This window comes from Plasmodium coatneyi, chromosome 13 (assembly GCF_001680005.1).
Source record: "Plasmodium coatneyi strain Hackeri chromosome 13, complete sequence".
NCBI classification, from domain to species: Eukaryota; Apicomplexa; class Aconoidasida; order Haemosporida; family Plasmodiidae; genus Plasmodium; species Plasmodium coatneyi.
Genome location: NC_033568.1, coordinates 1,438,546 through 1,466,499, shown reverse-complemented (window position 1 = coordinate 1,466,499; position 27,954 = coordinate 1,438,546). Strand labels below are relative to the sequence as shown.

Sequence of the window (27,954 nt, the reverse complement as noted above, 5' to 3'; positions counted from 1 at the left end):
ACTTCCTTGCCACTATTATTAATGGTAGTGCTAGTTGCAATTTATTTGATTTTCCTTCATTTTGCCTCTTAATTTGATTGATTTATTTTGCCGTTTAATTTGATTGATTCATTTTGCCGCTTAATTTGATTGATTCATTTTGCCCTTTAATTTGATTGATTCATTTTGTCTCTTAATTTGCTTGATTCATTTGCCGCTTAATTTGATTCACTCCCCTTTTCCTACTACCATTTTTTTATTTTTTTGTTATAAAAACTTGCCTAATTCGAAAATCATGTTCTTAACGTTCAGCAGCGAACTCCTGCTAAATTCATACCTGCGTAAAAAAAAAGAAAAAAATATATATCATTTAATTACTTCGCTCATTGTTCAGTGGAACAAACGGTTAGACAGCGTGTTGCACGGTGTTCGCCTATTTTGTACACATGTATTACACACGCGTTGATTCACCCACGATCGCCATCTTCTGGTTACCTGTTCATGCTGACTATGTATCTGGCCTTCCTCAAAAAGTAGTAGTGAGAAATTCTGTTCTTATGAAATATAGACAGGAATTGCAAAAATGTAGTTAGGTCCAGGGAGTATATCTCATCGCACAGCTGCCGCAAGAGGGTGCTAAAAAAGACATTGTCCTTCTGAACCATGTGCAGATGGTCCATCGATCTTAATATGCGCAGAATGCTGGGTGGGCTGAATTTCAACTCTCCGTGTGCCATTCGATCCTGCACAACTTGCTTAACTTCGTTAAAATATGATAGCGCCTCATTCTCCCCCATCATGATGGAAAAGTAAAAAAAAATAGCTAGCTGCTTTTCCTTCAAATAATAATTAAAAAAAAAGTTCTGCGAATGTGTAAGCGTCTTTTCAATTTGTTCCCTTTCGATTCCAAACTTTTTACGTAGGTGCTTAAATTCTTCATTGAATAAATTCAAATTTAGTACATACTTTTCGGATAAATAATTCACTTCCTTTTTTTTCTCATTGTACAGAAAGGTTATGTCGCTCTTGGACGGGTCTTCATCTTCCCGCACACTACTGTAGTAATCCTCTATCAGCGTGGAACCTTCGTTAATCGTATAGTCCACGTCGCCCAGGTAAATTTTCTTATACATATGCAGGTACACCAAACTGACGTTCTTCAACAGAGTTATTAATTCGCTATCCCTTACGCTGTTATCCGTTACAATTTTCATACAGTACGTTAATAAATACGCCGGCATGCTATGCACGTCTCTACATATCCGTTTCGTGATCTCTTCTTTTAACTGCTCTACTTTATCATTTGCCAACTTGGATTCGTACAACCCTTTAAAAATTAAGTACACTTGAAATATGGTGAAGTTATTTATATTGTATTTCACCTTTCCGTACAGGAAATCGTTAAATAGGTGAAAAGAATGGCTTAATTTTACTTCCAAATTTTTAGTACCTTCATCTGCAGAGGTAGCTACTTCGTCCCCTTTGGTGTAGACATTCTTCTTCCCGCTCTCCTTCTGTGGAAGGTTTTTACTGCCGTTGCGTCCCCACCTATTGTGCGATTCTTCGAAGATGGCACATTTCAAAAAGGGGTATGTCACCAGGGATATATTTTCCAATGAAGTGTTACTTACATCATTCAAAATATGGTTGTAAATAATTTTGTAAATCCTCTTCCGCTGCGCCAGTTTATCCTTCAGTGCGTAGAACAAAATACTCAGGTAGTTGTTATCCAGCATGTAACACTCTTTTTCAATTTTTGCAAAGATATAATTCCACTTCAAGTATTTCCCCTTGGTAAAAATACAATCCGCAAAGCATAAAATGGATATGTGTTTTATATTTAACTTTTCAATATGGTCGTTCAGGTAGCTTACCAACTTGTCTATCACATTTCTGTTCCTCTCCTGAAAGAACAAGTTGACCCTATCCAGTTGGCAATAAACAAGGAGAGCCGAGCACACAGAGTCAATTTCACTCAAATCCAGATCGTACCTATTAAACGTTTTCGCAATGCTATCGAACAGTAAATACGCGTTGTTCACATTTTTCCTAATGTTTAAGCAGTTCCCATCGTCGGGGTTGCACCAATCTGTGGAACTGCTATTAAAGGTGTAAAACGAGCTGATCAGACTTAACACACTATTAACATCGATGTCGTTTCTGTTCAAGATAAGCAGAGCACTGTGTTCTACCACCTTTTTGTATACCTCTTCATTATAATAACTGCTATTATTATTCATTGCATAGAGTATATTTGCACAGTTTTTTATATTTAGGGAATACAAATTGGTGGAGATATTCCCAAGCATGGTCAGAAAAAAATAGTGGTTATAAAAAATTGCCTGTGAGGCATATTTAAATATATAGCTTAACACATTTCCATTCACTTTGTGCGCAATTCTTGTGCACCTGTTTAGCAGATTCTTCCAAATGAAACTTTCCAAGATGTTCTCTTTTATGCATTTATTCATAATTACACATAGAGTTATTTCGTCCATCTGTTCAATATATAAGCTGCCCCCCAATTTGCTATGCAGTGATATATTTGGATAGCCAAAAAAATTCAAACTTGTCTTTTCATTTATCATATCTTGGTTCCCATTTTCCACAACAAACTGTTTGTTCACATGTTTCTGCTTCCAGTATTCCCCCTTAATGTTAATTTTGTGTACATTTGAATTCTCCGCCAGGGGCCTCCTCGTTTTGTACTTATCGTTTTGCTTACTCCATTTCCTCTTGCTTGGGGGGTTATAATGCCTTTTGTTCAGAAGGAAGAAGAAGCATTTCTGATTTGTTTTCATTTAAATTATATTTGTTCGTAAAGTTGGCAGGGAAGGTAGAGCCCCACATGGGTTTATTAAAATTGGACGGAATGAGCAAACGTTACGGCAAAGGGAAGACCATCTCAACAGCGGAAATCTGGCACAACGTTGTAATTTTGGAAAAAAAAAAAAAAAAAATATATATATTTTTTTTTTGTCCTTTTGCACACACATCGGAATGAAGAAGCTACACTTGTCAAGCCCCTCTGCAGCCGCATCCACTTTCACCACATGATACTTTGCATATTTTTACGAGAACCGAACTTTTTTGCCTACAAACATTCTCTCACTTCAGCGAAGTTGTCCCTCAGCTTCCATAGGCGTGGTTACACAGTCTTAAGGCGTTCACCAAGATGGTACTATTTTGTGGGTATGTAAAATGCTCCCAAAAAAATACAGCTAAATTGCTAGCCTTTATCAGCTTTTTTTTTTTTTTTTTTCTCCTGTTCAGGAAAAAGTTGAATTATTGAGAAAAAAAAAAAAAAATAGCTAAATAAACATTTATTCAAAGGTGAACATATAGTAAAGCATCACAGAGAATTGTACCATTTTAGAGCCTTCACTACAAATGCGTGGAACGCAAGCACACCCAAATGAATCTTCAAAAGTAGCATTTCAGCACAAATTGAGATTGGCCTACTATACTGTAGGGGCCAAACAAAAACGATTCAAACTAGCACAGGGGACCTCGGCAGTGCTGTGTGCCGAACTACATACTGTTGCTCCTGTGTAATATTTAACGGTGCACCTTTTTTACTCTGTTTTTTTCCACTGCCTATGAACAATGGCGTGGTGTACTGTATATAGAAGGTACTTTTGGAAAGCCACATAGTGGGATCACTTCGCTAAAATGCGCCGTTAGCTTCGTCTTGGCAATTGTACCCCCATTTGAGCTATTAGGAGGTGTGGATAAATGGCACATTTATATACAGATGTGTGTGCAGCAGAAAAACCATGCAATGTGGGAGCAATTTGCACAACTTCCCTTCACCAATGTGTTTTTCCCCCAAATGGGCTCTTTACGAAGGTTTATCATCTAATGGGCAACGTATTTTGAGTACCTTTTTCGGCTAGTTGTAGGCAACCGAATCGAATGGAAAATATAATTTCTTTCCGCGTTGCAAAGTATAAGGGAAAAATTGCGTCATGTCCTGCACTGTTCTGTTCAAGATTTCCAAAATGAGAAAGCCGTTTTGAATGAACAAAAAGTTTCATTTTTTCATTCAAATTAACGCGTTTAAGTGATGAGAATGTGTTACAAAGACATGCAATTTTTTATCCTTCATAAAAATTTACTTTTTTTTACCCCCCTCGTGTATACTTCAGCCAATTATCCGTTGTTACTTTTCATTTTTTTTTTTTTTTTAATTGTACATAATGTGAAGGCATTTTAAAAAAGTTAAATAAACTTTTTCACCTTTTCAAAATGTTCCAAGTGTGTAAACTGTTGCTCGCACATGTGTGGCATAATGGAAAATGTGGATTTTATTCCCCACATTATTTTCTATTATATACAGGGTTTATTATATGAACTTTTTGAGCGTTCCTCCAAATAGCACGAAAAAAAAATGGAAAAATACTTACTTATGTGTGAATATTCCTTGTCCTATTTTAATGCCAATACTTATGTAGACAATGAATTCGAAAGAACTAAAAAAGACCACAACTGTGTGGCAGAACACAGGAATTAGTCTTTCCCCCCTTTGAGCATCTTTACACAAATTCGTAATTTAATTTATTGGGAAAAGTAAAAAATTGAACATCCCTTGTAGATGACGGGAAATTTATACATGCCTGTGTAAACACTTTTCAACGCGCTAACACGTTTCGCCATGTACCCTTCGGTGCAACTGTTGTGATAAAATGTGAACTTTCCATGAAGAAAATAAAATAAAAGTTTCATGTTTTTAGCAAAATTGCGAAAAATATATTATTCCAAAATGGACATGTGCTTCTATTAGTTAAATCGGCAGTGTAGCCCTTTTTCCCCCGTGAGAGATGTGATCATGGATAGGTACGGTCCTGGGTACATGCAAATGTTCATGCATACGTGAGAATGTCTAGCACATCGCTATGCTTTCCCCCAAGTTGCAGATATAAACCGGCGCACTGGACAATACGCCTGCGCTGGAATGTGTAACGGAAAAAAGCGCCACACTAAGCGACGATCAACACCCACTCGCGAAACACCACGTGTACGCATATAAATATAACCTTAATGTAACAATTTTAAATATTTGGGGGGGGAAAATAAAATTTCACTTTTGCTGAAAGGGCTAGAGTATGAGCAGATAAGCCCAGCCCTTATTCGTAAAAGGCGATAATTTCCTAATAGTAAAAAAAAGGGGAATACCAATTAAAAGGGTGTAAAAAAGGGAAAAAAATACACAGGAGGCCATAATAAGGGTGAAGAAAAAAGAAAACGAAGAAAAAACTAAGGGACGCCAACCAAAATAGCAACAATGCGGAATAGGCGCAATGGCACGGCACAGCCGAAATGTGCTGGCCGCGAGCCATGCTGAAACGAACCCCGGCAGTGCGCTATAAAGATAAGGCACATTTGGCGCGTGCAAGCTTATGGGCGTCACACATATGCGTATTATGCATACGTACATGGGCACGTGCGCACATACGTACATACAGGCGAATACGATACGTAACCGTTCCTGTGAAACCTTCGTACAAGGGGTAACCTTGTGTATTGTGCGCATTGCAAATGAGCACAGGAAGAAAGTAATACCGGAAAATGATTTTTTTGTAGAATAGTTACGCACAATTTTGAAGGCTCATGCGACACATTGTTAAAGGAAGTATAAAATTTTAGCAGCACATTAGCTAAGCACAAATTTTGTTTTCACCTTAGCGCCATGCCCCCACTCACGCAAACACTTTTTCCTCACCGTTACTTTTATCCTTACGTTTACATTACGTTCAGTTAACTATTTCTTTTACTTTTATTTCCCTGCGCAAAAAAAAAAAAAAAAAGAAGCAACTCCCCACCTGCCAAACGGAAAAAAGGTAGATAACAATTTTATGCTGTAATGTGACCTAGTGTAATGGAATAAATGACAGCGAGGCATCAGGCGGTGAAACATAAGGAGAGAACCACATGGGTGTAAAAGCATATGGCCGTATTCCATAGAGCTGCGGGGAAAGTTACGTCACGCTGTACTACACATTTACGAAGTTTAGAGGGAATGAGATAAAGTACACATCACAAGGGAATTTCCCCCCCGCGCTGACATGACGTGCACGCCGCCGTTTTTCTCTCTTCCTACCCATTTGCTTACATTCGCTCCTACACGCACGTATGCATACGCCTGTACACGTGGAACAGCTTGAAAACCCCACGACGAGACTGAGAAATTTATTTTTCTAAGACTGCATCACATGTTAGGGAACGTCAGGAAGAACTGGAAAAACAAAAAGGGGATAAAAAAAACAAAGCCCAGTTGGAGAGTCTGAAAAAGTGAGCGCAAAAAGGAAATACACGGAGGGCAAAAAAAAGGAGAACGTTAACTCAGCGTTGTTTTTGTCCGGCGAGCGATACGTGTTATCAAACGTTACTTACACTCTGTTTTATGTGCACGCCCCTTTATGTGTACACATCCTCTAGCTAAAAGGCCCCCCCAAAAGGGAAAAAAAAAACCAAGCGCACACGCGTTTGAGCAAGTATCCATAAGAGGAGAAGGAAGAAGTTGCACTTCTCATTTTACGCGCACGACGTTAAACAACCCTTTACGCGGCAAAGTTGAAGAAGCATGAACAGCATGAGCAACTTGAACAATATGAACAACATGAACAATATGAACAACATGAGCAACAGCACGCAGGCGTTTAGCGCCGAGAAAAATGAAGCCACCTATGGAGACACAAGGTTATCGGAGCAGCAGCAACAACAGCAACAACAACAACAACAACAGCAGCAGTGCAACTACCAAATGAATAACCCGTACAACCCAGCACCGTCCATCCCCACAAAGCTCTTTGTCAGCTCCATTCCAAAAAATTTAACAGAAAATGATATAAAAGCGATATTTGAAGAATACGGAAGTATTAAGGATGTGGTTTTCATAAAAGACAAGAAACCAAACGTAAATCGAGCCAATGTATTCGTCCGAATGGAGTCCATATATTATGCACAAAAGGCTATCCAAGATTTACACGGAAAAAAAGTTCTGTGTGAAACCTTAGGACCATTGATAGTCAAATTTGCCATAGGGGAGTTGGAAAAATATGGCGTGAATATGCATAACGCGAATGAAAATGAAGCGAAATTATTTGTTGGCTCTCTTCCAAAGGAGATATCGGAAGAGCAAATAAGAAATCTATTCAACAGATATGGAAACGTGACAGAAGTGTACATTATGAAAAACAGCAACGGGGTTAGTAAAAGGTGTGCCTTTGTTAATTACGCGTATAAGGAACAAGGAATATTTGCAATACAAAATTTGAATGGAAAAATAGCCATCGAAAATGCGGAGAAGCCAATTGAAGTTCGATTCGCAGAGACGAAAAATCAATTACAGGAAAAGCAGCTGCTAAACAGGGCCCTACTCAACCCGCTCAACAACAACAACAACGGCAATAACAACAATAGCAACAACAACAGCAATAATCAGAACAATAATAATAGTGCCTTTTTGCAGTCCCAACAATTTAAAAATATGCATGTCAATTCTTTTAATAGATACCCTGTACATATGAATTATAACTTACAAAACAATGGAGCTCACCAGAGAAACACAAATAACGATGCCCATTCCCCATGGAAACAATATTTTTCGAAAGAAGATGGACGACCATACTATCACAATGAAATAACGGGACAGACCCAATGGCATAAACCCAGAAAACTTGAACAGGATTTTATTAATCCATTAAATATGAATGAAGTGTCTGGTCCTGTGGGGGCAAATATTTTCATTTTTCATATCCCAAATGAGTGGATACAAAATGATTTATTAGCTGCCTTTTCTCCCTTTGGAAATATCCTTTCTGCACACATTGCCACTGAAAAGGACACTGGCAGGAATAGAGGGTTCGCTTTCGTTTCGTACGACAATGTAGATAGCGCAATAAATGCTGTTAAATACATGAACGGATTTTTGGCGCATAAGAAGAAGCTCAAGGTCACCATAAAGAAGGGCGAGGAGCAGTACGTGCAGGCACTGCTCAACCAGAGGAGCAAGCTGAACACGGCCGACAATCGGAGAAATTTCATGAACGCCACACCGCATGTGTGATCGTTCGGCACGTGGTGGGAGAATCACCCCATGTGTGAGGAAGCGTATATTTATATGAGGGGCATTCCCCTTTTTTGCTTCTGCACTGGTTGCGTTGGCCCACTTTTACGCGAATAGGAACAATTGTGTACGTTCGCAACCCTGTGCGTGTGCACAAGAGAACATATTGGACAGCGTACACGTGCGTGCGCGTCCATTTATATATACGTTTTGTATACGGGAAGAAGAAAGTCGTTTGCAAGGTGTGTGGGACATGCCCATGCGGATACTGGACGGAGGTGAAAAAGGTGGACAAGTGAAGTTGCATAAAAAGAAACAGAAGAACACGCAACAGGAATAAAAAAAGTTGATAGCTCGAAAAAAAAAAAAAAAAAAAGAAGCTATTTAACGCGAAGATATTACCATAATGTACACCCCTTTTTGTACAGCGTCATATTTGTTTTCAACCACGAATTTTTTGTAGTAGCGCTCCTACTGTGTATGTATATGTGTGTGTGTATTTTTCCGTATGTACATGTACCTACACATACACGCCTGGATGTATGTGACCTTCATGTGAGTGCTTAAATTTTGTAGGCACACATTTGGTCCTCCACGTTTACTTGCGTGAGAGGTGCGCACGTGCGCATTTGTATGCATTTGCACATGTCCTTGTGCACACTCTTACCTACGTGGAGTACCGCAGATAAGGCGAGGCACGCGAAATTTCTCATGGCATGTATGGAAGCTCATATCAAAGCGCGTTTCGAAATTAAAGTGAAAAGTGCAATTCGTTCTACGTCATTTTAGTGCCGCGCTTTAATGACTTTAAAATTTGCATGTTATGGTTTTGTGTGTGTCGATGCATAATTGGACACAGCGCAGCTGGAGCTGTACATGTTGTATTTTTTTCCCATTTTGCGCACACGCCAATTCACTGTTGTTTGTTGAAACACGTTGTGAATGCCCAGAATTAGTTTTAATAATGCATATGTACCCCTTTGCATGTTTGGCCTATAGGCTTCTACTATCCTGCCACATGTATATAGTATATTTTTAATTGCATGTAAAGATGTGCAGTTACGTTGTATATACAGGTGTGCATATGTGCAGTACTCTGTGTGCGAATGCGCAGACGTATACATGCTTGTGGAATAATCGAGTTATTTTTTTTTTTTTTTTTTAAAATTGATTTTGGTCCTATTAAGTATGCAGCGTATAGTTTAGCCGCAGGTGGAGTTACACCACTGGAGGGTTTTCAATTAATAACGTGTTTACTTAAAGTGGCGCGAAGGCAGCTGAATTATGCGTGCTGTCCCTGCGGGGACATATACATACACACCTACAAATGTGCGTAAACGTACTGTAGCGGAGTACGTTGCGCCTTTAAAAACACAGAGGCGAAACATATTTCCTCTGCCACTTTAGTGTTTCCCTTTTTTTCCCCTTTTATCCCATCTACTGATGAAATGTGCATACCCAGAAGACAAAATGCTATTTTAAAAACGTACCATAAAAAATATACAAAAAAAAAAAATTAATTAAACTTGTAAACATCTTTGTAAACAAAACGTTGTTCTGTTTTCAGTCCATTCGGTGTTTAAGCATGGACAAGTAGGCAATCTGCATCCTTACGCAACTACGCATGTAACCTTTTTAGGGAGGACGCTACATCTGCACATACGGGCAACGCAGCTGGCGTAGTGGTACTAGGTAATGTCGTCTACTGCTAACACAGGGCTAAAGGGTAACCTCACTTGCGGTGACCCTTTTTTCTCCGCCGTGTATTCAAATGGGACGAAGTCAGGAAGGATGACTGACTTCTCATTTGCACCATGAACAGCGGCACAATGGTGGAGCATAACAAACGGGGGGAGAAAAAAAAAAAAAAAAAACGATGCTTAGTTTTGATTAAAAAGGGGAACTACTCTTAGCAGCAGCACATTCAAAATAGTACATCTCCACAAAAGATTTTCTTTTTCTAAAACATTACGAGTGTTAATTGGGAGTGCGTACCAAAGAGGTGACATTTTGAACAGGGGAGAAAAAACATTTGGGCAGCCCCATTCCCCTTCGTGTGTGCCAAAATGGGGAGGACTGCTACCTGTCCGGTTGTCCAAAGCCCATTGGGGGTTGTTAAACTATCCAATAGGCTGCACTACGATATACTGAAGGATGCATACGTGTGAATTCATTGTAACATCAGCAACGTTTTTCGCAACTGTTAGAATACGAAGTCAATCGCGTGAATTAAAATTTTATTTCATGGGATAAACAATCGGGTTGGGCGCATCTCACCCCTATTTTCACCCCTATCCCAGGTTCACACAGCTGCCTATGTAATATATCTACCTCGGTGTGCAAATTCCTACACATGTATTTTTCAGAGGAATTATTAGCTCATGTAGAAGCGTTAGTAGGTGTACCTGCATGTAATCAATACGATGTTGAAATGGGCTAAATGGTAATCCGGGAATGCACAATTTGTCCTCCTTGGATTAACAAAATGCACGTCTCCATTTAGCGTGCAGAATGATGTTTCCTTCGACATATGAACTGCTCACCCGTGAGCTGGCAGCTTTTGTGTTAATCTGTTCTGCGTTGTCCCATTATTACATATAAAGTGGATCACGCTTAAACAGAAGGGAGGACTGAATGGGTGATATATACGTCCAACCTCACACAAGCCTGGCACAAGAATAGTTCAAACGTGACCCGTGCGTGAAAAATGTGAAAGTTTTTCACCGCAGGATGATAACAAAAGGGTTAATTCCTTTCTGGAAAATTGCAAATGCACGTAAATGTGTACAAAACTTTTAAGGCTCCACAAGGGAGGCAGAAATATGACTCCCATTGTGCTTCTCACACAGAGCGACGGACGTAATGAGCTGCCCTGTAAATGGTCCCACGTGGTAAACATGTGTACTTACATAATGATGGGGGCCACAGTAACCCTTTGCCTTCCCCAAAAAATTTTTCATTTGTCCCTCTTAACAAATGGGATGAGGCGCTTCTTATTTTCTTAAATTCAGTTTTTTGCAAAGATAAGATATTCCTCCTGTGTGATAGCTGCGCAGACTACAGCAGAACGTTCGAACCATCTCCCCTTGGAGTCAAATGTGTCACCAAAAAGGTTAACTCCGTCAGATTTGCATACAAGCGGATGTACACTTATGCGTAAATTTTGGGCAACTCGTGTTGGTGTTACTTTTTTCTTTATATGCCACTTGGGCCATTCCTTTTGTGCCTTTTCTTTACATTTTTTTTTTTTTAACTTCTCGCACGTTGTAGTGGGCATTTAACAAATTTTTTATCTTCCTTTTCAGCATACTGCGATGTTGCACATACAGCGTACACGGCATGTGGGCAAATGCATTTATATATTCCTGTATATACATAGGCGTTCTTGTGCCAACGCATAACATACGTTGCGCAGTGAACAAGAAAATGTGAATAAGCCACATGCGTAACAAAAATGTTCCGGTATCTCCTATTTAATTTTTTCGCAATTTTTTGACCTGCGTTTTTTTTTCGTTAATTCCATGACCCAGTGGGGAACACTGTTTTTTGCTTTCTTACGCGCAGCGTACGTTTCAACTGCTATTTCGTATGTGAATTATGCAAAAGTGCCAGTCATTTTTTTTTTCCCACAGGATTCACTTAAGAGTATCATTTTTTGCGTTGACCTTTTCGTTCATTTTGGTTTATTTTTGCGTTCATTTTGCGTTTCCTTTTTGCGTTTTTCTTTACGTTAATTTTTACGGTCACTTTTCCCCTTTTTAATTGAACCCCTTTTCCTTTTTTCCCATTTTCCTCATTTATGAGGAGATCTGAGAAGGTTGTTATATCCCCTAAAGCTGTTACACATCCATCAGTGATATGAATTCCCCTAAGTAACATCCCTTCACGCCATAATTTAACCACACATATTTCAGCCATGCCCCTGTATTTATGTACTTTCGTATGCATATTTCTGCATAGCGCTATTTGAAGAGCCAAAAATTTCGCGCTCTTGCGTTTTTCCTCACCTTATTTTATTTATATATTTACTTATATATTTATTATCTCTTTTTTTTTTTCACTTTTTCATTTTATCACGTTATCCCTTTTTCACTTTTCTTATCGTGTTGTTCGTCCTTTTTTGGTACCAACTTATTTCAGTCAGCGGGCCCCCCGTACACGCATGTAAAAGGATAACAATTCGAGAGATACCTCCGCAGCGTTGTTCTTTAAGGGGCGTTTTAAAAAAAGATGCAGATATTACCCCTTACGAATAGCATGGATTGTTAATTTTGACAAAAAAAAAGAAGAAAACAGTTCTCGTGATTTTCCCCACGTGATTCTTGTAGATATGCCCAAGTGCATCAGTCTCATGAGTACGTGAATGCACACATATGTATGCACTTATGCATATGTTATGTTATCGTTATGTACGCCCCCACGTATGCGCGTATGCACGTAGGTAGGCTTACGCAAACCGTGTAATTATCCTCGCGTTTATTCACCCGTGTGTTTGTATGACCACTTAAAACATGCAACTAAAGCTGCGCTTGCCAGGCTGTGCGAAAGCAAAGAAGTCCATGCGCCCCACATCCGTACGCCGAATATTCGCACACGCAAACGTCGGTGCACACGGGAGAATTGCTCGTCGACGCGTAGATACAGAAATAGGCACACTATTCCAACGCCCAGTTGCTGCCCCAATTGAAAAGGTAGTTCAGTTCGCACCTACCGCCTAAGAACAAAAGAGGAAAACGTATCACCCTCAATTCGGTACTTCACAGATACACACAAAAAGGAGCGTTAATGGTATAAAATGGTTTGTGAAAAAAACTAAAGGAAACAATGCCAAAACGAAATGAACAGGTTAAGGAAAGCAGTGGTCCCATAAGCCATTCATCCTTAGGAAGTAACAGCGAAGATGACAACCCAAAGATAAATGGCGATGCGGTTAAAAAGGAGAAGAAGAAAAAAAAATTAACCAATGGGGATATCAATGTAAAGGAAAAAAAAAAGGGAGCAGTCAATGGGAATACTCACATAGAGGATGACAAAAAGGAAGCACACAATAGTGACAACTACGCAGAGGAAGACAAAACCAATGTAACCAATGATGACAATTATTCCGAGGAAGACAAAAATGTAGACAGGACCAGAAGTAAAAGCAGAAGCCTAGACACAAATAACGAATGTGCAGATGATATATACAAATTTAAAAATGGGAATAATAATACAAACAAGAAAAAGAAAAGCTTTGACGAAATAAACGGGAAGGTAGAAAACGGGGAAGATCAAAATGTGATGAAAAATAACCAAAAGGTAGAATGTAGGAGAAGGAAAAGTAGTAGTAAGGAAATCAAATGTTACAAAGATTTAAAGTATCTGAAGGAATATGCTAATGTAAAAAGTACAAATAATCGTTTTACGAATTTTATGCGATTTTATGGATACAAGGGAGGAATACCGAATAATGGAAGTAAAAATAGAATGTCCATATCGAGCCAGAATAGCACCAGCCATAATGTAAATTTGAAAAACCATGAATGGAATATAGATACATTTAAAATGAGATTCATCTCATCAATGATACTGATATTTTTATCCTTGCTAACGGTGGCAGCTGGACACTTTTACTGTTCTGTTCTTGTGCTAGTGTTGGTAAGCTTTGTGTATAGAGAAATAATATCTTTGAAGAGTGTAGAAAACAAGGACAAAAAATTGCCAGAAATTTTTTACATAAGATGGTACTGGTTTCTCTTAACCATATTAACATGGGGTATACCGTGGATTATTCCCAAATTGAAGCATCAAATAGGACTCTTCAAGTACATGTTAAAATATCACTCGATAATTATGTTCATATTAGCATTTTTTGGATTAATATGGTTTATACTATCTTTAAGAAAGTTTTCTTTAAAATATCAGTTTTCTCAGATAGGTATTATACTATTATCTTCCCTATTTATCGTAACACAATTGTTAATGCACATTGCAAATATTTACTCGGGGCTAATTTGGTTTATAATACCCGTATCGGCAGTTGCTGTGAATGATACGTTTGCCTATATATTTGGAGTCCTCTTTGGAAAAACAAGATTGATCGAATTATCCCCGAAGAAGACAGTTGAAGGATTTGTGGGGTCATCTGTTATAACCGTTTTGTATAGCATAGGTGCAACGTACCTTTTACAAAACTATAAATTTTTGATTTGTCCTCAAGATCACATTTCGTTTATACCATTTTATACACTATACACGACGGACTGTGAGGATAGTTCCATTTTCAAGCCAAAATATTATACCCTACCAAGTCAGTTATCCTCCATACTATCCATCAATAAAATATATTACACCAACATGGTTTTGCACGGATTAGTTTTGAGCCTGTTTGCTGCGTTTTTGGCACCCTTTGGTGGCTTCTTTGCATCAGGCTTTAAGAGAGCACTGAAAATTAAAGATTTTGGCCATGCCATTCCAGGACATGGTGGAGCTACCGATAGATTTGATTGTCAAATTTTTATTGGTATGTTCACCTACATTTATTTGAAAACATTTGTTAAAATCAAAGGGAGGATTAATTATTCCTATGATGTCCTTATCGACTCAATACAGAAATTGGATCATAAGGAAGTGTTGCGCCTTTTTAATCAGCTAAAAAATATGATAGACAAGAAGAGGCGGAAAAGCGGCGACAAGAAGAAGGACCACCATAACAAGCACCCTTGCAAGGATGACAAGTGCAACAGCAACAAGAAGCCGCTGACCTAGGCTCGGCGTACTCGTCTGTTATATACAGACAGATATGTATATATGTGCGTACATATATATATACATATAATGTACATTTTTATGTGTTATTTAGTTCCACTAGTGGACCCTGATAGCAATGCCTGGGCGTTGTGCACACAAAAAAATTTAAGGAAGCTCGCATTTTCGTGCCCCTTCTTAATTAAATAATTCGGCTCCCCCTCTATTTACCCTCCTCAACCTTTGTTCATATTTTTTTCTTTATGCACATTTTTGGTACGCCAAAAATGTCAAGTGATGAGAAAAAAGGAAGAAGACAAGAAAAGGAGAAGCACAGTATACACGGAGAGCCCCCTCCCTGAATGTGTCCCCATGTACATTCCTTATTATCACATTAGAGAAGAAAAAAATTGCGTTCGTTTTTTTTTTTTTTTTTTTTTCCATTCCCTTTTGTTTGATACGCTGTTGTGTATTAGTCCGAATGTAAAACCTGTGGGATAAGGCATAGTGCGCGTGTGCGTAAGAACCTGTGTATGTACATATGTATATCTACACACCAACATATCAACATGTCTGCATATGTTTTTTTTTTTCAAATTTAGCTGAGCGTTTAATGGGTGCTCCACACGCATTATAACGGTCAAATGTTTTTATGTACTGTGCGCGTACATGAGTGTGTATTATTCCCCAGCATACCAATAAAAAATTAATTTAATTAGCTACATTCATATTCGGAAGGAAAAAAAAAAGCCAACATATGAAAAAAAAAAAAAAAAAATACATGCTTAATATGCTGTTTATAAATGTTCCTTTAGCTAGCCAGCTAGCTTTTTTTTTTTTTTTTTTTTTATCCTTGTTAGTCCATATTATCCCTTTTTAGGTTAAATGTTAATTTTTCTTTTGACATTGCTTTTTTCCTTTTCGTTGTTTTTAAGATTTAAAATGATTTTCTCATTTCATCTACTACACCTCATCCCCTTTTTTTTTTTTTTTTTTTTAATAATTTTAGGTGTACATATTTGGTATTATATTTCATTTACATTTAACTTCAAAATGATGTAATTATAAATTATACAAAAATAAGTAGCATAATTTGAAAGACAATTACGATTTGTGCCTTATTCGCATTACAACTGCGAGATGGTTCTTTTGTAAAATATTATGAGGTCCCCCATACTAGACAGGTCTATCGCGCCCTTAGGCGTGTGCGCGGTTGCACATTTGTTTGCATCGTTTGGAATTTATTTTTTTTTTTTCCGCGGTTAATTAAAACTCATGCTTAATACGAAACAGAGCTGTCTATGCAAGCACTGATGTGCGGTGAACAACATAGCCACCCCGGTACATAAAAAAAATGGCGGCACGGGGGATAATAAAGAACAAGGTAAAATTAGCAAATCATGGAAAAAAAGGAAAAAAAGGAAGGTAATAAATTGTTGGCACCAAATTATAAGTAATGAACGAGAAAACCCATTTCTGTAAACATTTACCGCTGGGGGTACCCCTCCGTCAGCGCAGCACATAGATAAAGTGCCTTGTCACAAATGATGCGCCCGCACGGATACATATTGACTATGGACTAAAAAGGGTGTGTTGTGCGCTTATTATAGGACAATCACATTTCAAATGAAAACAAAACATTATACGGTGCGAGGATACCAAGCACACGGGGGTAAAAGAATAGCGACGTAGAGGCGAGATAACGTCGCGCGGGTGACAACTTTTAATAGCATTGCAATAACTTAATGACGTGGTAATGCCCCAGAACGTCGCCACATGTGGAACACGATGTAAGGCGTTCCACAGTAGTAGGAATCCATCCAGGAAAAAAAAACGTTTAATCATATTAAATGGGGCCATATGCTCCACAAGCACGCCATTCCCTAACTAACTATGGTCCCCCAAAAGAGTGTCACTTAAAAATGTCCTTCAACTCGTTTAGATATTCCAGAATAGAATTTTTATACAACAGCTCTACCTTCATTCCGCTGTATAATTTGTGCAATCTGTCAATACAATGTAACGTCAGAATTATGTCCACATTATCGCTTAGCGATTTGGGTTTTCTGTGGAAATATCTGGAAACATTAAGCATTATTATTCCCCATAGCCCCCTTAAATTATTACTCTGTAATTTAATGGCTAGACAGAAATACTTGCTGCTTATTTCGAACTGGTTAATGGTGTAGTGCAATTCTGCGCAGGTTAATATGTAGTACAAATTGGTGGGTAGGTGTAGCAAAATTTCTTCTAAACAGTATAAGGCATAGCTATACAAACAGTCTGTTAAATATATTTCTGCCAATTCATGCCATGCTTCTATGTCTACTGGGAACTCCTTTAAGTGTTCATTTAATAACTGTACAATTTGATTTGTATCATTTTCTATTGTTTTTTTTAAACTCACAATTCTTGCTCTTATTAAATTATCGCAAGAATCTTTGCATAAATAATTCTTATAAATATCTAACGCCTCTCTGTTTTTATTTTTTGATTCATATACCATTCCTTTCAGTATATTCAACTTTTTCCCATCCAATTTTCCAAACTTTTCATTCAGCTTATTAAAACACATATCTACATATTCAGTTAAATTTAATTCAATGGAAGCTTTTAAAATGTGCTCGTAAAGACTCCATTTGAAAAATGAATTCTTCCTTATATTTTTTTTTAGTAATTTCATGCCATAGTAAATTATTAATTCTTGTATGTCCTTCTCCAGCGCACTCTGATAGTGCTTTTCCAAAATGCTGTAGTCGTTTTCTCTATATAATAAAATTCTGCCTTCCTCCATTTTGCATTACACATATGAAGAGGGGGGGCTAAAATATGGTAAAAAAAAAAAACAGTTGTGGAAAGATTCAAGGCGGAGGACAAAAATTATTCGTGCTTTTTGGAAGGATGGCGCTACAACCCGTATATTAACGACCCTAATGTTGGCTTGCTTCTCCACTTTAGTTTTCCCCACATGTACAGGCATTCCTGCTTCCCCTTTTTAGGCCTAGTCGGGACCTTTCTTTACTCGTTATTCTGTTTGTGCTGTCCTCAGCATGATAGTGTGAGTAAACTTTGCCGGAAATTCCTCTTCTTTTTCTTCCCCCGGCTGCCTTCTTTTTACTTTACAGTGGTGAACATATAATTTGTTTGCTACTGGTCACCGTTTTGGGGCCCCCTTTTTATATGTAAAATTTTCTGCCAGTGGTCTGCTTCCCCCCCAAAGGAGATCAACAAACAATTTAGCTGCGCGATTTCTTCCTGTTTTCTCCCTTATTCGATTGTTCGATTATTCCATTATTGCCTTATTGCATTGTTACGTTATAACAAACAGAATTATGCACCTTATCATGTATAAAGCAGAGGAAAATTTTCTGGCTCCTTTTCGAGTTATCTAATCATCAGAAGGGGACGATATCCACGCATCCTTCTCCCCTCTATACTTGAACAATTCGTTGCAGCTTATTTTTTCCGTTGGCTATTTTCCTATTTCCTGCACAAAATGGCTCTTTCGTATCTCCTCTGCGAAACGTATTATGTGTATTACTTTTTGTCGTGCCTACAGTTATACATAATGCGCGTTTCTCTCCTTTCGTCCTGAAGAATCTTTCCTTCTTCCGTTTGCGTTTTTGCCTCTTTCGGGATAATTCTTCACTGAATTGGCGACGCGAATGATGTAATCTATGGCCACTTCCAACCATACATAGTGGAATAAATAACAAAGCGCTGAGCTTGTCGAATCTTGCGTGCCTTTTTTTTTTTTTTTTTTTTTTTTTGCCTTCCCCAGCAACACATTTATGGTAAATGAGGGAGGTAGTCACATTATATCGTAACCCCAATAAACCGGTGAATCAGAAATAGCGTTAATATGAAGTTAATATATTTTTTTTTTTTTTTTTTTTTTTTTTTGCAAAAATTGGGAACCATTTTTATGAATATTGTATCATGCAGCATGTTTGCGTTGCTGCCTTTAAATGGATGGCTCACCAAAAGGTAGGGGCGCCATTTGGCTAAAATTGACTTCGTTTCGTTCCATTTTGCGTCGTTTCCAGGAAATCGCATAACGCAGAAGAGGTGCATGTTGTAAGGTACGCGCTGCAATGTACACTTGTTGCATGACCCACTCGGTGGAAAATGTTTATACACATTTATATCCCCATGTTGTAGCATTTTGTATATATCTAAAACGATTCACCCCTGTGTGGCGGTACTGAGAAGTGGTATTTTCCCTTCACCTGGATTGCGCCAGGTGGAGTCAATTTATCCCTTTCTATGCTGTTTAAAAATAAAAGGAGAAAGTATTGCCTCTTTATTTGTGCACCTCCTACAAGTTCGCTTGTGTTCCTTTTTTCGCGTTGCACGAACAGAAAGGAATTTAATGCATGTAAGGAACAGCGCCTTGTAGGAAAAATTGTGCTTCCTTCCTGTCCATCATAGCCTTCACATCACCTGTTACAAATTAAGATTGGCCAGTTCTTAGTATGTCAATTTACTCTCCCCTTTTGACGTGACGCAAAAAATTCACCACGCTGTGTTGAAGTGTTATTACAGGGTAGGGGGAAAAAAGGAAAAACACCGCAGTGCTACAATGATGCAATAAAGCAATATAGCAATACCTCACAGTGAAGAAAGCCCCCCTCCCCCCGCGGAACATCATAGTGGAGCGAACGGCGCACGCCTTGACTGAGCACAAAAGTGAAGAAAATATAGCTGACCTTTATGCACAAATGCGAAACGAAATAATTTGAAGATCAAGGGAACGTACCTTGGCTATTCACTGAAAAAAATCATGTGCACAGACTAGTGTCATACATATGCAACATTTTTAAGTTTGCAAAAAAAAAAAAAAAAAAAAAAAAAAATATTTTTAAAAATAAATTCGCTAAATGTATACTGAAATGTGATCCTCAATTGAGCTTCCTTTAATGTGTAACTCGTTTTGCAGATTATCCATATGATGGGCATGCTTGTGGTATTCCTTCCAATAAAATCTGTTCTCTCACTCCAATCACACACGCTTTAATGCTTAACCATGTGTGTACTTAAGTGAGTATAAGGCAACGTCTGTGTAAGAATCACCGTTGATTATTTTTACGTGAAAGAAAATATTTGCCATACTGAAAAGCTACACAAAGCGCAAAAGTTGAGTCTTTTTTTTTTCTTGTAAAATTGTCTTGTCGAAATAATCGATGATTTCATCAAGCAAAATCGCATACGAATATGTTAATTGCACGAAGGGCCGCACCTTTATAGTATACTCAAAAAACTTACCATCGAATGAAAGTACGACATGTAACAGCTCCACGTGCTCTTTACACCGGGATACTAATTCCGCTAGCAACCATGAGAAGCCAATTGTGCTTCTTCTGCACGGGTTAAATGGGGGCACTCACCAGTACGAGAAGTTGATGAATTCTTTGGTTCACGTCAACCACGCGTTTATATCGCTAGGTTAGAGCAACCACCACTACGGGGCAGAATGCTTCATTCTTGACCCTACTTCGTCGGCACGAATATTTTAGGATGACTTTTTTAGCATAACTTTCTGTGCACTTCCCCCCACACGCGCTGCACAGATTAACCACTTGTGTCCATTTCTCACCCTCGCCACTGACCTCCCAAACAGACTTCTACGGCCACGGAAATAGCGTCCTTTCGAAGAACCTGAACAAATTTACGGAACGCTTATACACAGAACAAATTTATGACGTTTTAAGGAACAAAAATATTTTAGATGCAACCTTCATTATTGTCGCCTTTTCCATGGGGTGTATCATAGCTAGTAATTTCTTATTTTTTTTTTTTTTTTTTCTTCGTGAGATTTACCAAGAGGTTACTTCAGTGTTATGCAATGCACGAGGATGTGTCTACATGCAGATACGACCTTACTTAAACACTTTCCCTTTTTACCACCACCATCCCTAACGTAGCACACCTATCTGCAGAAAATAAAATACACATAAAGAAATTCTGCTTAATCAGTGCAGCTGGGTTGGCCAAGCCAAGGCACCGATTCTTAATGTAAGGTCATCTCCTTTATGTGTATGCATGTCGGAGCGTGGCCAATGCAAAGGCTAACACGCAGGAACGAATCCCATGAGTTTGCATGTGCTCTGTTTATGCATGCCCTCTCCCACCCTCTTACAGCTTCCTGCTAAAGTACAACATACGTATTTGTCTGAGACTGGCCAAGAAGTACAGCCATTTGATGATCTCCGAGGATACGGTAAAGGTTACAAAAGACTTAAAACGCTTCCTGCGCGCACCTACAAAGGTTACCTTCCATTCTCATATCCCCCTTAACCAAATGTGCATAATTCTTGTTTAAAAAAATCAGAATGAATATTACAACTTCGAGAATAACGTAGAAGATGCGATGAAACGGTACGCAATACTCCGAGAAAATGTAAGCGACAAAAAAAAGGCACTATAGAGGGGTAGAGAAATTGTCCCCCATTACAAACCTGCAACGTCGTACTTGTGAATAATTTCGCACCCCACGTGGTGGCAGTTGGCCGATGCGTATTTATAAGTAGCCATGAGTGGGCGGTCAAACCATTCACGTAAAAATTGAAACCCTTGTGTAATTCCCACTTGACAAGGAACAATTTTATATGCGTCATTTTTCTCCTTTTTTTCCCTTATCTCCATTTTCCACCTAACTGTAGCATGAAAAGTTCATTGAGACATTTCTAAAGGTACTGACCGGAATAAAAATCCAAAATTCGAAGAAGCACTACTCTGCTTTGTTAAAAACGAACGTGGACATCCTTTTCATCTACGGGTAGGTATCCGTGTGAACTCCTACACAACCTTGCATACCCCCATGGGGAATTACATGCGCCTACATCGATACATCGATATCTATGCTGTATGGGGAGATCTACTTCCTTCTCAAATGAAAAAAGCAGAAAATATGTGCCCGTCACTGTTAACAAAATTGCGCCTTTCGCATGTCCATGCGGTACCATCGATAAAAAGAATAAAAATAGGCATATCAAAGGAAGCCCATTTTTCTTTACGCATGTATATGCCCCCTTTTTCTTCCTGTCCCCTTTACAGAAAGGAAGATAAACTAACCCCCTACTCTTACACCGTAAAATTTTTGGAAAAAAAAAAGAAATATGTGCAGAATGTGAAAATGATTATTTTACCCGAATGTTGTCACCTCGTTATACATGAGAAGTACGGTGAGTTGGTTCAGCATTTGCTCTACTTTTTGCAGTAAACTGCACGGGCAGATTGTACATAGTACGCGCATATGCTATATAAACGACTGGCACACATTTTTGCCGTTTCACTCGAATGGGGCGTAATGGACGAACGTAAATGAAACATAGTAGCAAATCGAAACAACCGAAGGAACACCTACACTGTTGCATACCCCCGAGGTTTCTCTTCATTTTTGGAACTCATTTAAAATAAAGCATGTATGTCTTTTTTACTTGTGATGGGTATTAACGCTATGACCCATTCGGTGTATCTTGTTCTCTCCTTTTTGCTCAAATGCGGCAGCTCTACAGGGGCGGTTCGAAAACGTTAAATGGGGCATGGGGCGTTTCGTGGCTGCCCATCAGATTAGAACGATGACCTATTCTAACATTGTGATGTACGGTGCAGTGCCCATTTGTGCGTGCTAATTTTGTAGCGCCAATCCGGGAACACCCCTTCGGAGTGCCCATTTCAGAACATTCCATTTGTGCTACCCTTCTCAGCCAGAGCTAACTACGAAAGTGCATACTGTCCAGGCGTAAAAATATGCACCTACCTTGCGCATATAAAATGTGAAAAGTGTGCCGAGGGGAACGAAAAATATGCGCATTTTGTTTTTTTCCCCCATATTGTAAGCCCATCCCTACCTTAATATATTTTTAAAAATTACATTTTACTCCTTTTTTTTGTTATTTTTGCTGTCCTCTTTTATCCCCCTTAGGGGATGAACATAAAATTAAGATATAAACTTCATATTTAAAAAGAAAATCCCATTTTTTTCGTGCGTCTTACGAAATAGCGAAAAAAGATTAAACAGAAAAAAAGAAAAAGAAAGAATGAAGAACGATTTAACCAAATAGTATAAGTCTCTCCCCTGGGACTTTTTACATAATTCCTAAAAAATGATAATACAAGTTTACCATCCCTTTTTAAGGTTAAACTGTTACGCATGACGTAAACCTTACTGTTTTAAAAAATATTTTAGCTGTAAGTACCCAAGTTAAGAGCAAAGTGCAGCCACATGATGAATATGCCAATGAATTGATAAACATATGGCAGGATAATGCTAATTTCTCTTTTACATAATTTTACATACTAAAAGGAACCCCCATCCATCAACCTCAGCAGAAGCAACTCCCTCTACGAGCTTTAGTGCTTAGCGGAAATAAATGAAAGTGCTGCTACAACAACGTACCTTTGTGTCCTGTACAGTACATAAGACTAAATGCATACGCAACATACACAACGGGTATGCCTCCCTCGTTTGCTCGTTCCCCATATATCATAGTGCAGAATATTGCCCATCCCTTTCCGGTGCCCTGTTAAAATATATACCCAACTAATTATAAATGCAGCTATATATACTACTCCATATGGAACGTTTCATTTATAGGCTAAAAAATTTCATCATTAATCTCCCTTGGGTTTAAACGCCTACCGGTCCGCGCGCTTCACGCCAGTTTTTACCCTACTAACGTCTGCTTAATTTTTTTTTTTTCCTTTTTTTCCACCATGAATTGGGATACCATGGACGGCGACTCGCAACATACGCATAAAACTGCTCTTAAAAAATGACGTCATTATATGCGTGCCTGTTTACCCATGCTATGTTTGAATAAAGCAAAAAAAAAAAAAAAAAAAAAAAATTATTCGAACTCCGCGGCTGATTCGTACCTTGCGGGTAAAATGTTTACGCAATATGTTCATGCCATATGTTATCATTTTGAAGCCAAGTCAAGGTTTTTTCCTTTTTTAAAAGCGTAGAAAGGGACGCCCGTCATATTATATACGCATATATGTATGTATGCTGTACAGATTTAAGCCGCATTATGGGTTGGTGCTTCCCTACGCGAATGAACTTGTTTGGAGTCATCCAGCTTTATTTTTAAAACCCACTTTTTAACCTTCACCCATTAATTCCCATTTTTAAGGCCCACGGGGAACTTACATTTTTGAATTATCCATTTTTAATTTATACGTTTAGCATTTACCTTTGCGTTTTCGCCATGCGAGAGAGGCATCTTCAAAGCCACTGGACGAGAACCGTATAGGGGATCCCCTTTGGACGAAGCTGTTTGTCAACTCCGGCGAAAAGTCACCTCCCTCTGTTGAGGTATTATTTGCAGTGACCCAGTGCCCCACCTGTTAGCCTATAGTGCCCATTTAGATTGCGGACCACGTTCAGCATCGTAGTGTCATCCGCCATTTTTATCTTTTCCCACGTATTATTGCTAACGTGGAGTGCTGTATTGCATATTAATGTATTAACCCCGGGTTGGAAAAAATGCATGACTCTTCCATTGGGGCGTATACACCACACATATGCATATGCCACTCTCGTATATGCAGTTACATATGTATTAGTGCACGTGCCTGTGCGTAGCTGTATTGGCCACTTTGGCACACGCCTAAGCGTTGCTTCGTCCATCGTGTGGTAGAGCTTCAGTTTTAAAGTAATCATATGAACAGTGAATGTATTGCACGAGTAGGAAGAGTCAACCCTTCTGAAGTCTACGTGCAGTTCTGAAAAGAAGGGATTCTAACTCCACAATTACAAACGTGTAGAAGTGGGTATACATATTTGCAACCACGGGTGGAAGTACCAATAGATAGGCCCATTTGAATCCGCCTACAGGACCCCCGTCCCCAATTTGCCGCTATTTTTTACCCCTTTTTTCAAAAGATCAGAAATGGATTCAGCGGAAGATGTAAACACTATCACAAAGTATATCATTGTGACTGGGGGAAATATGAGCGGGCTGGGAAAAGGAACAGCCATGAGCAGCATGGGCGTACTATTGTTAACGAAGAATATTCTTCTGACGACGATAAAAATAGACCCATACTTAAATATAGACGCCGGAACGATGTCCCCATATGAACATGGGGAAGTATACGTACTAGAAGATGGAGGAGAGGTAGACCTAGATTTAGGAAACTACGAGCGTTTTCTAAACATAAAATTATCGTATAAAAATAATATAACATCGGGGAAGGTATACGAAGAAGTTATAAAGAAAGAAAGGAAAGGAGAATATTTGGGGAAGACTGTTCAGGTAGTGCCACATGTAACGGATGCCATTCAGAATTGGATAAAAGGAGTTATAGATGACAATATAAAGAGAATGAAAAAGGAATACAACATTAGGGCTTCATCAACACCAAACACGGTTCCCTGCATTTGTATGATAGAAGTTGGTGGAACCGTTGGAGATATTGAGTCGGCCGTCTACTTAGAAGCACTACAACAGTTAATAAATAATTTAAATGCAGATGACGTGTGTTTATGTCATTTATCCTACGTACCAATTATGGGTATTCTGAGGGAACAGAAAACCAAACCAACACAACATAGTGTTAAAATATTGAGGGAAGCTGGATTGAAACCAGACTTCATATTTTGTAGATGTGAAGAACCCCTAACGGAGGAAGCCATCCAAAAAATTTCGCTTTTCTCGCAAGTGAAAAATGAGCATGTCATATCGTTACATGATACGTCTAATGTGTATAAAGTTCCCCTCATATTGGAACAACAGAATTTCTCTGCAAATGTTCTAAAAAAACTCAACCTGCAAAATACTGTTATGAAGAATAAATTGCAAATAAGTCCGTACTCCTTCAGTACCTGGAAACAGCTGTCAGATAGATACGAATCTTCAAACGAATGTGTCGTCATTGGAATTGTGGGAAAATACACAGCTTCGAATGACACCTATTTGTCAATCATTTCTTCCCTCGTGCATGCATGCATAGAATGCGGATTCAAGTTAATTATCAAATATATCAATAGTAGCCATCTTTCTTTGAAAAAAAAAAACAAAAAAAAAAATATCGATCTGAAGAGGAAAGCCAGAAAATATGCCTACGACAACACTTGTTCGCAGAGTAATACCACACAGAAGCATCTCTTCGTTGATGATACAACTTCTGATGAAGATTACGATAAGAAGAGAAAAATGAAGTACGAGCGTGCATGGGATATTCTCCGATCTGTGGATGGTATACTAGTCCCCGGAGGATTTGGAACGAGAGGTATTCAGGGAAAGTATCTCTCATCCAAGTATTGCAGAATGCATAATGTGCCTTACTTGGGAATTTGCCTTGGCATGCAGACAGCCGTCATCGATGTTGCGAGGCAGTACCTAAATAAATACGCAAGTTCGGAAGAGTTTGAAGACTTAGTGGAAGTGCATAACAATTCGGATGATAAAATGATTAACAAGAAGAAAAGAGAATTTAACAAATGCGCAACGGACTACCCTGGGGATGTGAGCGACTTCACCAAGGAGGACGAAAAAAATATCTTCAGTACGTCCAGGGAATTCCGCAAGGGAAGATCCCACACGGATGATGTCTGCTTCGAAATGAAAAAGGAGAACCCACACATTCGTTCAGATCAGCACGATGCTAAAAACATTCCGCAGAGCAGCGTGCCCTACAACGAAGACAACGATAGTGACACCCTCTCGCAAAAGAAGCAAGCAATTTCGGCATGCTCCACGAATGAAGAAATTTCCAACAGCATCGGATTGGAGGCCAGCGAGGTGGGCGAAAATGATCAAACGATCCCCGATGGTACAACTGGCCAAAACGGTAAAGGGAAGAAGGAGCATTCCGCGAAGTGCCACAGTGACATGATGAAGTGCAACGCGTCGTTGCCATGTAACGAAGGGGAAGAGCCCTCTGACGTGACCGATTTGTTAACTACGCAAAAGTACATCGAGGATATCCCGAAGAAGATAACCGACCCAGCATTACAGGAGAAAATAAAATTAATGGGCATACAAGATTACTACAAAAGTATAGAAGAGATAGATAACAACAATGTTATCATCTCCATGAACGAATTCAAAGGGGAAGATAATAAGGGAGGCACCATGCGCTTAGGGGTGAAGCAATCCAAAGTGATCGATAAAGATTCCCTCACGTACAAAGCGTATGATGAAGCCACGTATATATTCGAAAGACATAGACATAGGTTTGAAATAAATCCAAAATACGTTCCACTGTTAGAATCCGTTGGATTGAGTTTTGTGGCAAAAGATGTGGACAGTGTCAGAATGGAGATCTGTGAAATGAAAAAGTTAAATTTTTACGTCGGCGTGCAATTCCACCCCGAATTTACTTCTCGTCCGTTTAAGGCCAACCCGATATTCCTCGCCTTCATTTTAGCATCCAAGGGGAAATTGAAGGAGCGCCTGGACAAGTACGGAAATAAGTTATGTTCGGGGAGCCTATACCGGTAGATTCACCCATACATATAATTATATACTTACACATATTTATACGCATATCTGTGTGTGTATCCCCTTTGGTGATTATTATGTCAAATGGGAATAGTGCCGCCCCCCCTGATGATGAAGACCAAGCTGAAGCACATGTTAAGTGACAAAGAAATCATCACGTAAGGAAGGTTATTACATTTCCTGTGTTCTTCTGGTCAACCTTCGCATGTACTTTTGTAAACCATGTTGTATATAGGTATACATACGTGTGCGTATTATTATGCAACCCGTGGTGCACATTTTGAAGAAAAAAAAAATGTTAATAACGCGTACTATTACCAAGTCGCACGATCATCCACGTTTGTGAATTTTGAAAAAAAGGGAGGACACTTCGAAGGTGGTACTTCCTACGGGAGAACGAGTTATTCCAGGATGGGGAGAGGCATAATTTTTGTTTTCCCCATTTCGCCGCGTCACCATTTATAGAGGGATTCCCTACAATTTGTTTGTACGAGCGTGTGTATATTACGCTTAGCCACTTCGCACATGCTGTTTTGCTTTGCTTTGTTATGCTTTTCTTTGCTTTATTTTAATATGTCACGCTTTTTTCTTTTTTTTTCACCCCCCCATCTGAATTTATTCAATTTTGTATCCCCCGTCCATGTTTCTGCCTCTTCACCATTTGGCATCCACTTGCATGTGTAAATAACGCGATACTGCATGTGGTGGAAGTTTTCTGTTTTTGAAAAT

The 27,954-nt window shown here is 38.9% G+C and overlaps 6 protein-coding genes across 6 annotated transcripts; 4 read left to right on the top strand and 2 right to left on the bottom strand.

Annotated features, from left to right (window-relative positions):
- Nucleotides 1-246: 246 nt before the first annotated feature.
- PCOAH_00050380 (Uncharacterized protein) lies at nucleotides 247-2,780 on the bottom strand (the record flags this gene model as incomplete). Its single annotated transcript, XM_020061820.1, has 2 exons — nucleotides 247-316; nucleotides 475-2,780. 2 exons carry the CDS (start codon nucleotides 2,778-2,780, stop codon nucleotides 247-249), a joined length of 2,376 nt encoding a protein of 791 aa, XP_019917322.1.
- A 3,782-nt stretch (nucleotides 2,781-6,562) lies between these two features.
- Nucleotides 6,563-8,047, top strand: PCOAH_00050370 (RNA binding protein; the record flags this gene model as incomplete). The annotated part of the gene is made up of 1 exon (XM_020061819.1): nucleotides 6,563-8,047. One exon carries the CDS (start codon nucleotides 6,563-6,565, stop codon nucleotides 8,045-8,047), a length of 1,485 nt encoding a protein of 494 aa, XP_019917459.1.
- Nucleotides 8,048-12,871: 4,824 nt separating this feature from the next.
- PCOAH_00050360 (Cytidine diphosphate-diacylglycerol synthasase) lies at nucleotides 12,872-14,794 on the top strand (the record flags this gene model as incomplete). The annotated part of the gene is made up of 1 exon (XM_020061818.1): nucleotides 12,872-14,794. One exon carries the CDS (start codon nucleotides 12,872-12,874, stop codon nucleotides 14,792-14,794), a length of 1,923 nt encoding a protein of 640 aa, XP_019917357.1.
- Nucleotides 14,795-16,685: 1,891 nt separating this feature from the next.
- On the bottom strand, nucleotides 16,686-17,567 carry PCOAH_00050350 (Uncharacterized protein; the record flags this gene model as incomplete). Its single annotated transcript, XM_020061817.1, has 1 exon — nucleotides 16,686-17,567. The coding sequence occupies one exon, from the start codon at nucleotides 17,565-17,567 to the stop codon at nucleotides 16,686-16,688; it is 882 nt and encodes a 293-aa protein (XP_019917293.1).
- Nucleotides 17,568-19,956: 2,389 nt separating this feature from the next.
- Nucleotides 19,957-21,995, top strand: PCOAH_00050340 (Uncharacterized protein; the record flags this gene model as incomplete). Its single annotated transcript, XM_020061816.1, has 7 exons — nucleotides 19,957-20,218; nucleotides 20,394-20,549; nucleotides 20,698-20,788; nucleotides 20,915-20,999; nucleotides 21,105-21,173; nucleotides 21,436-21,551; nucleotides 21,830-21,995. 7 exons carry the CDS (start codon nucleotides 19,957-19,959, stop codon nucleotides 21,993-21,995), a joined length of 945 nt encoding a protein of 314 aa, XP_019917192.1.
- Nucleotides 21,996-24,669: 2,674 nt separating this feature from the next.
- Nucleotides 24,670-27,225, top strand: PCOAH_00050330 (CTP synthase; the record flags this gene model as incomplete). The annotated part of the gene is made up of 1 exon (XM_020061815.1): nucleotides 24,670-27,225. One exon carries the CDS (start codon nucleotides 24,670-24,672, stop codon nucleotides 27,223-27,225), a length of 2,556 nt encoding a protein of 851 aa, XP_019917131.1.
- Between the last annotated feature and the right edge of the window lie 729 nt (nucleotides 27,226-27,954).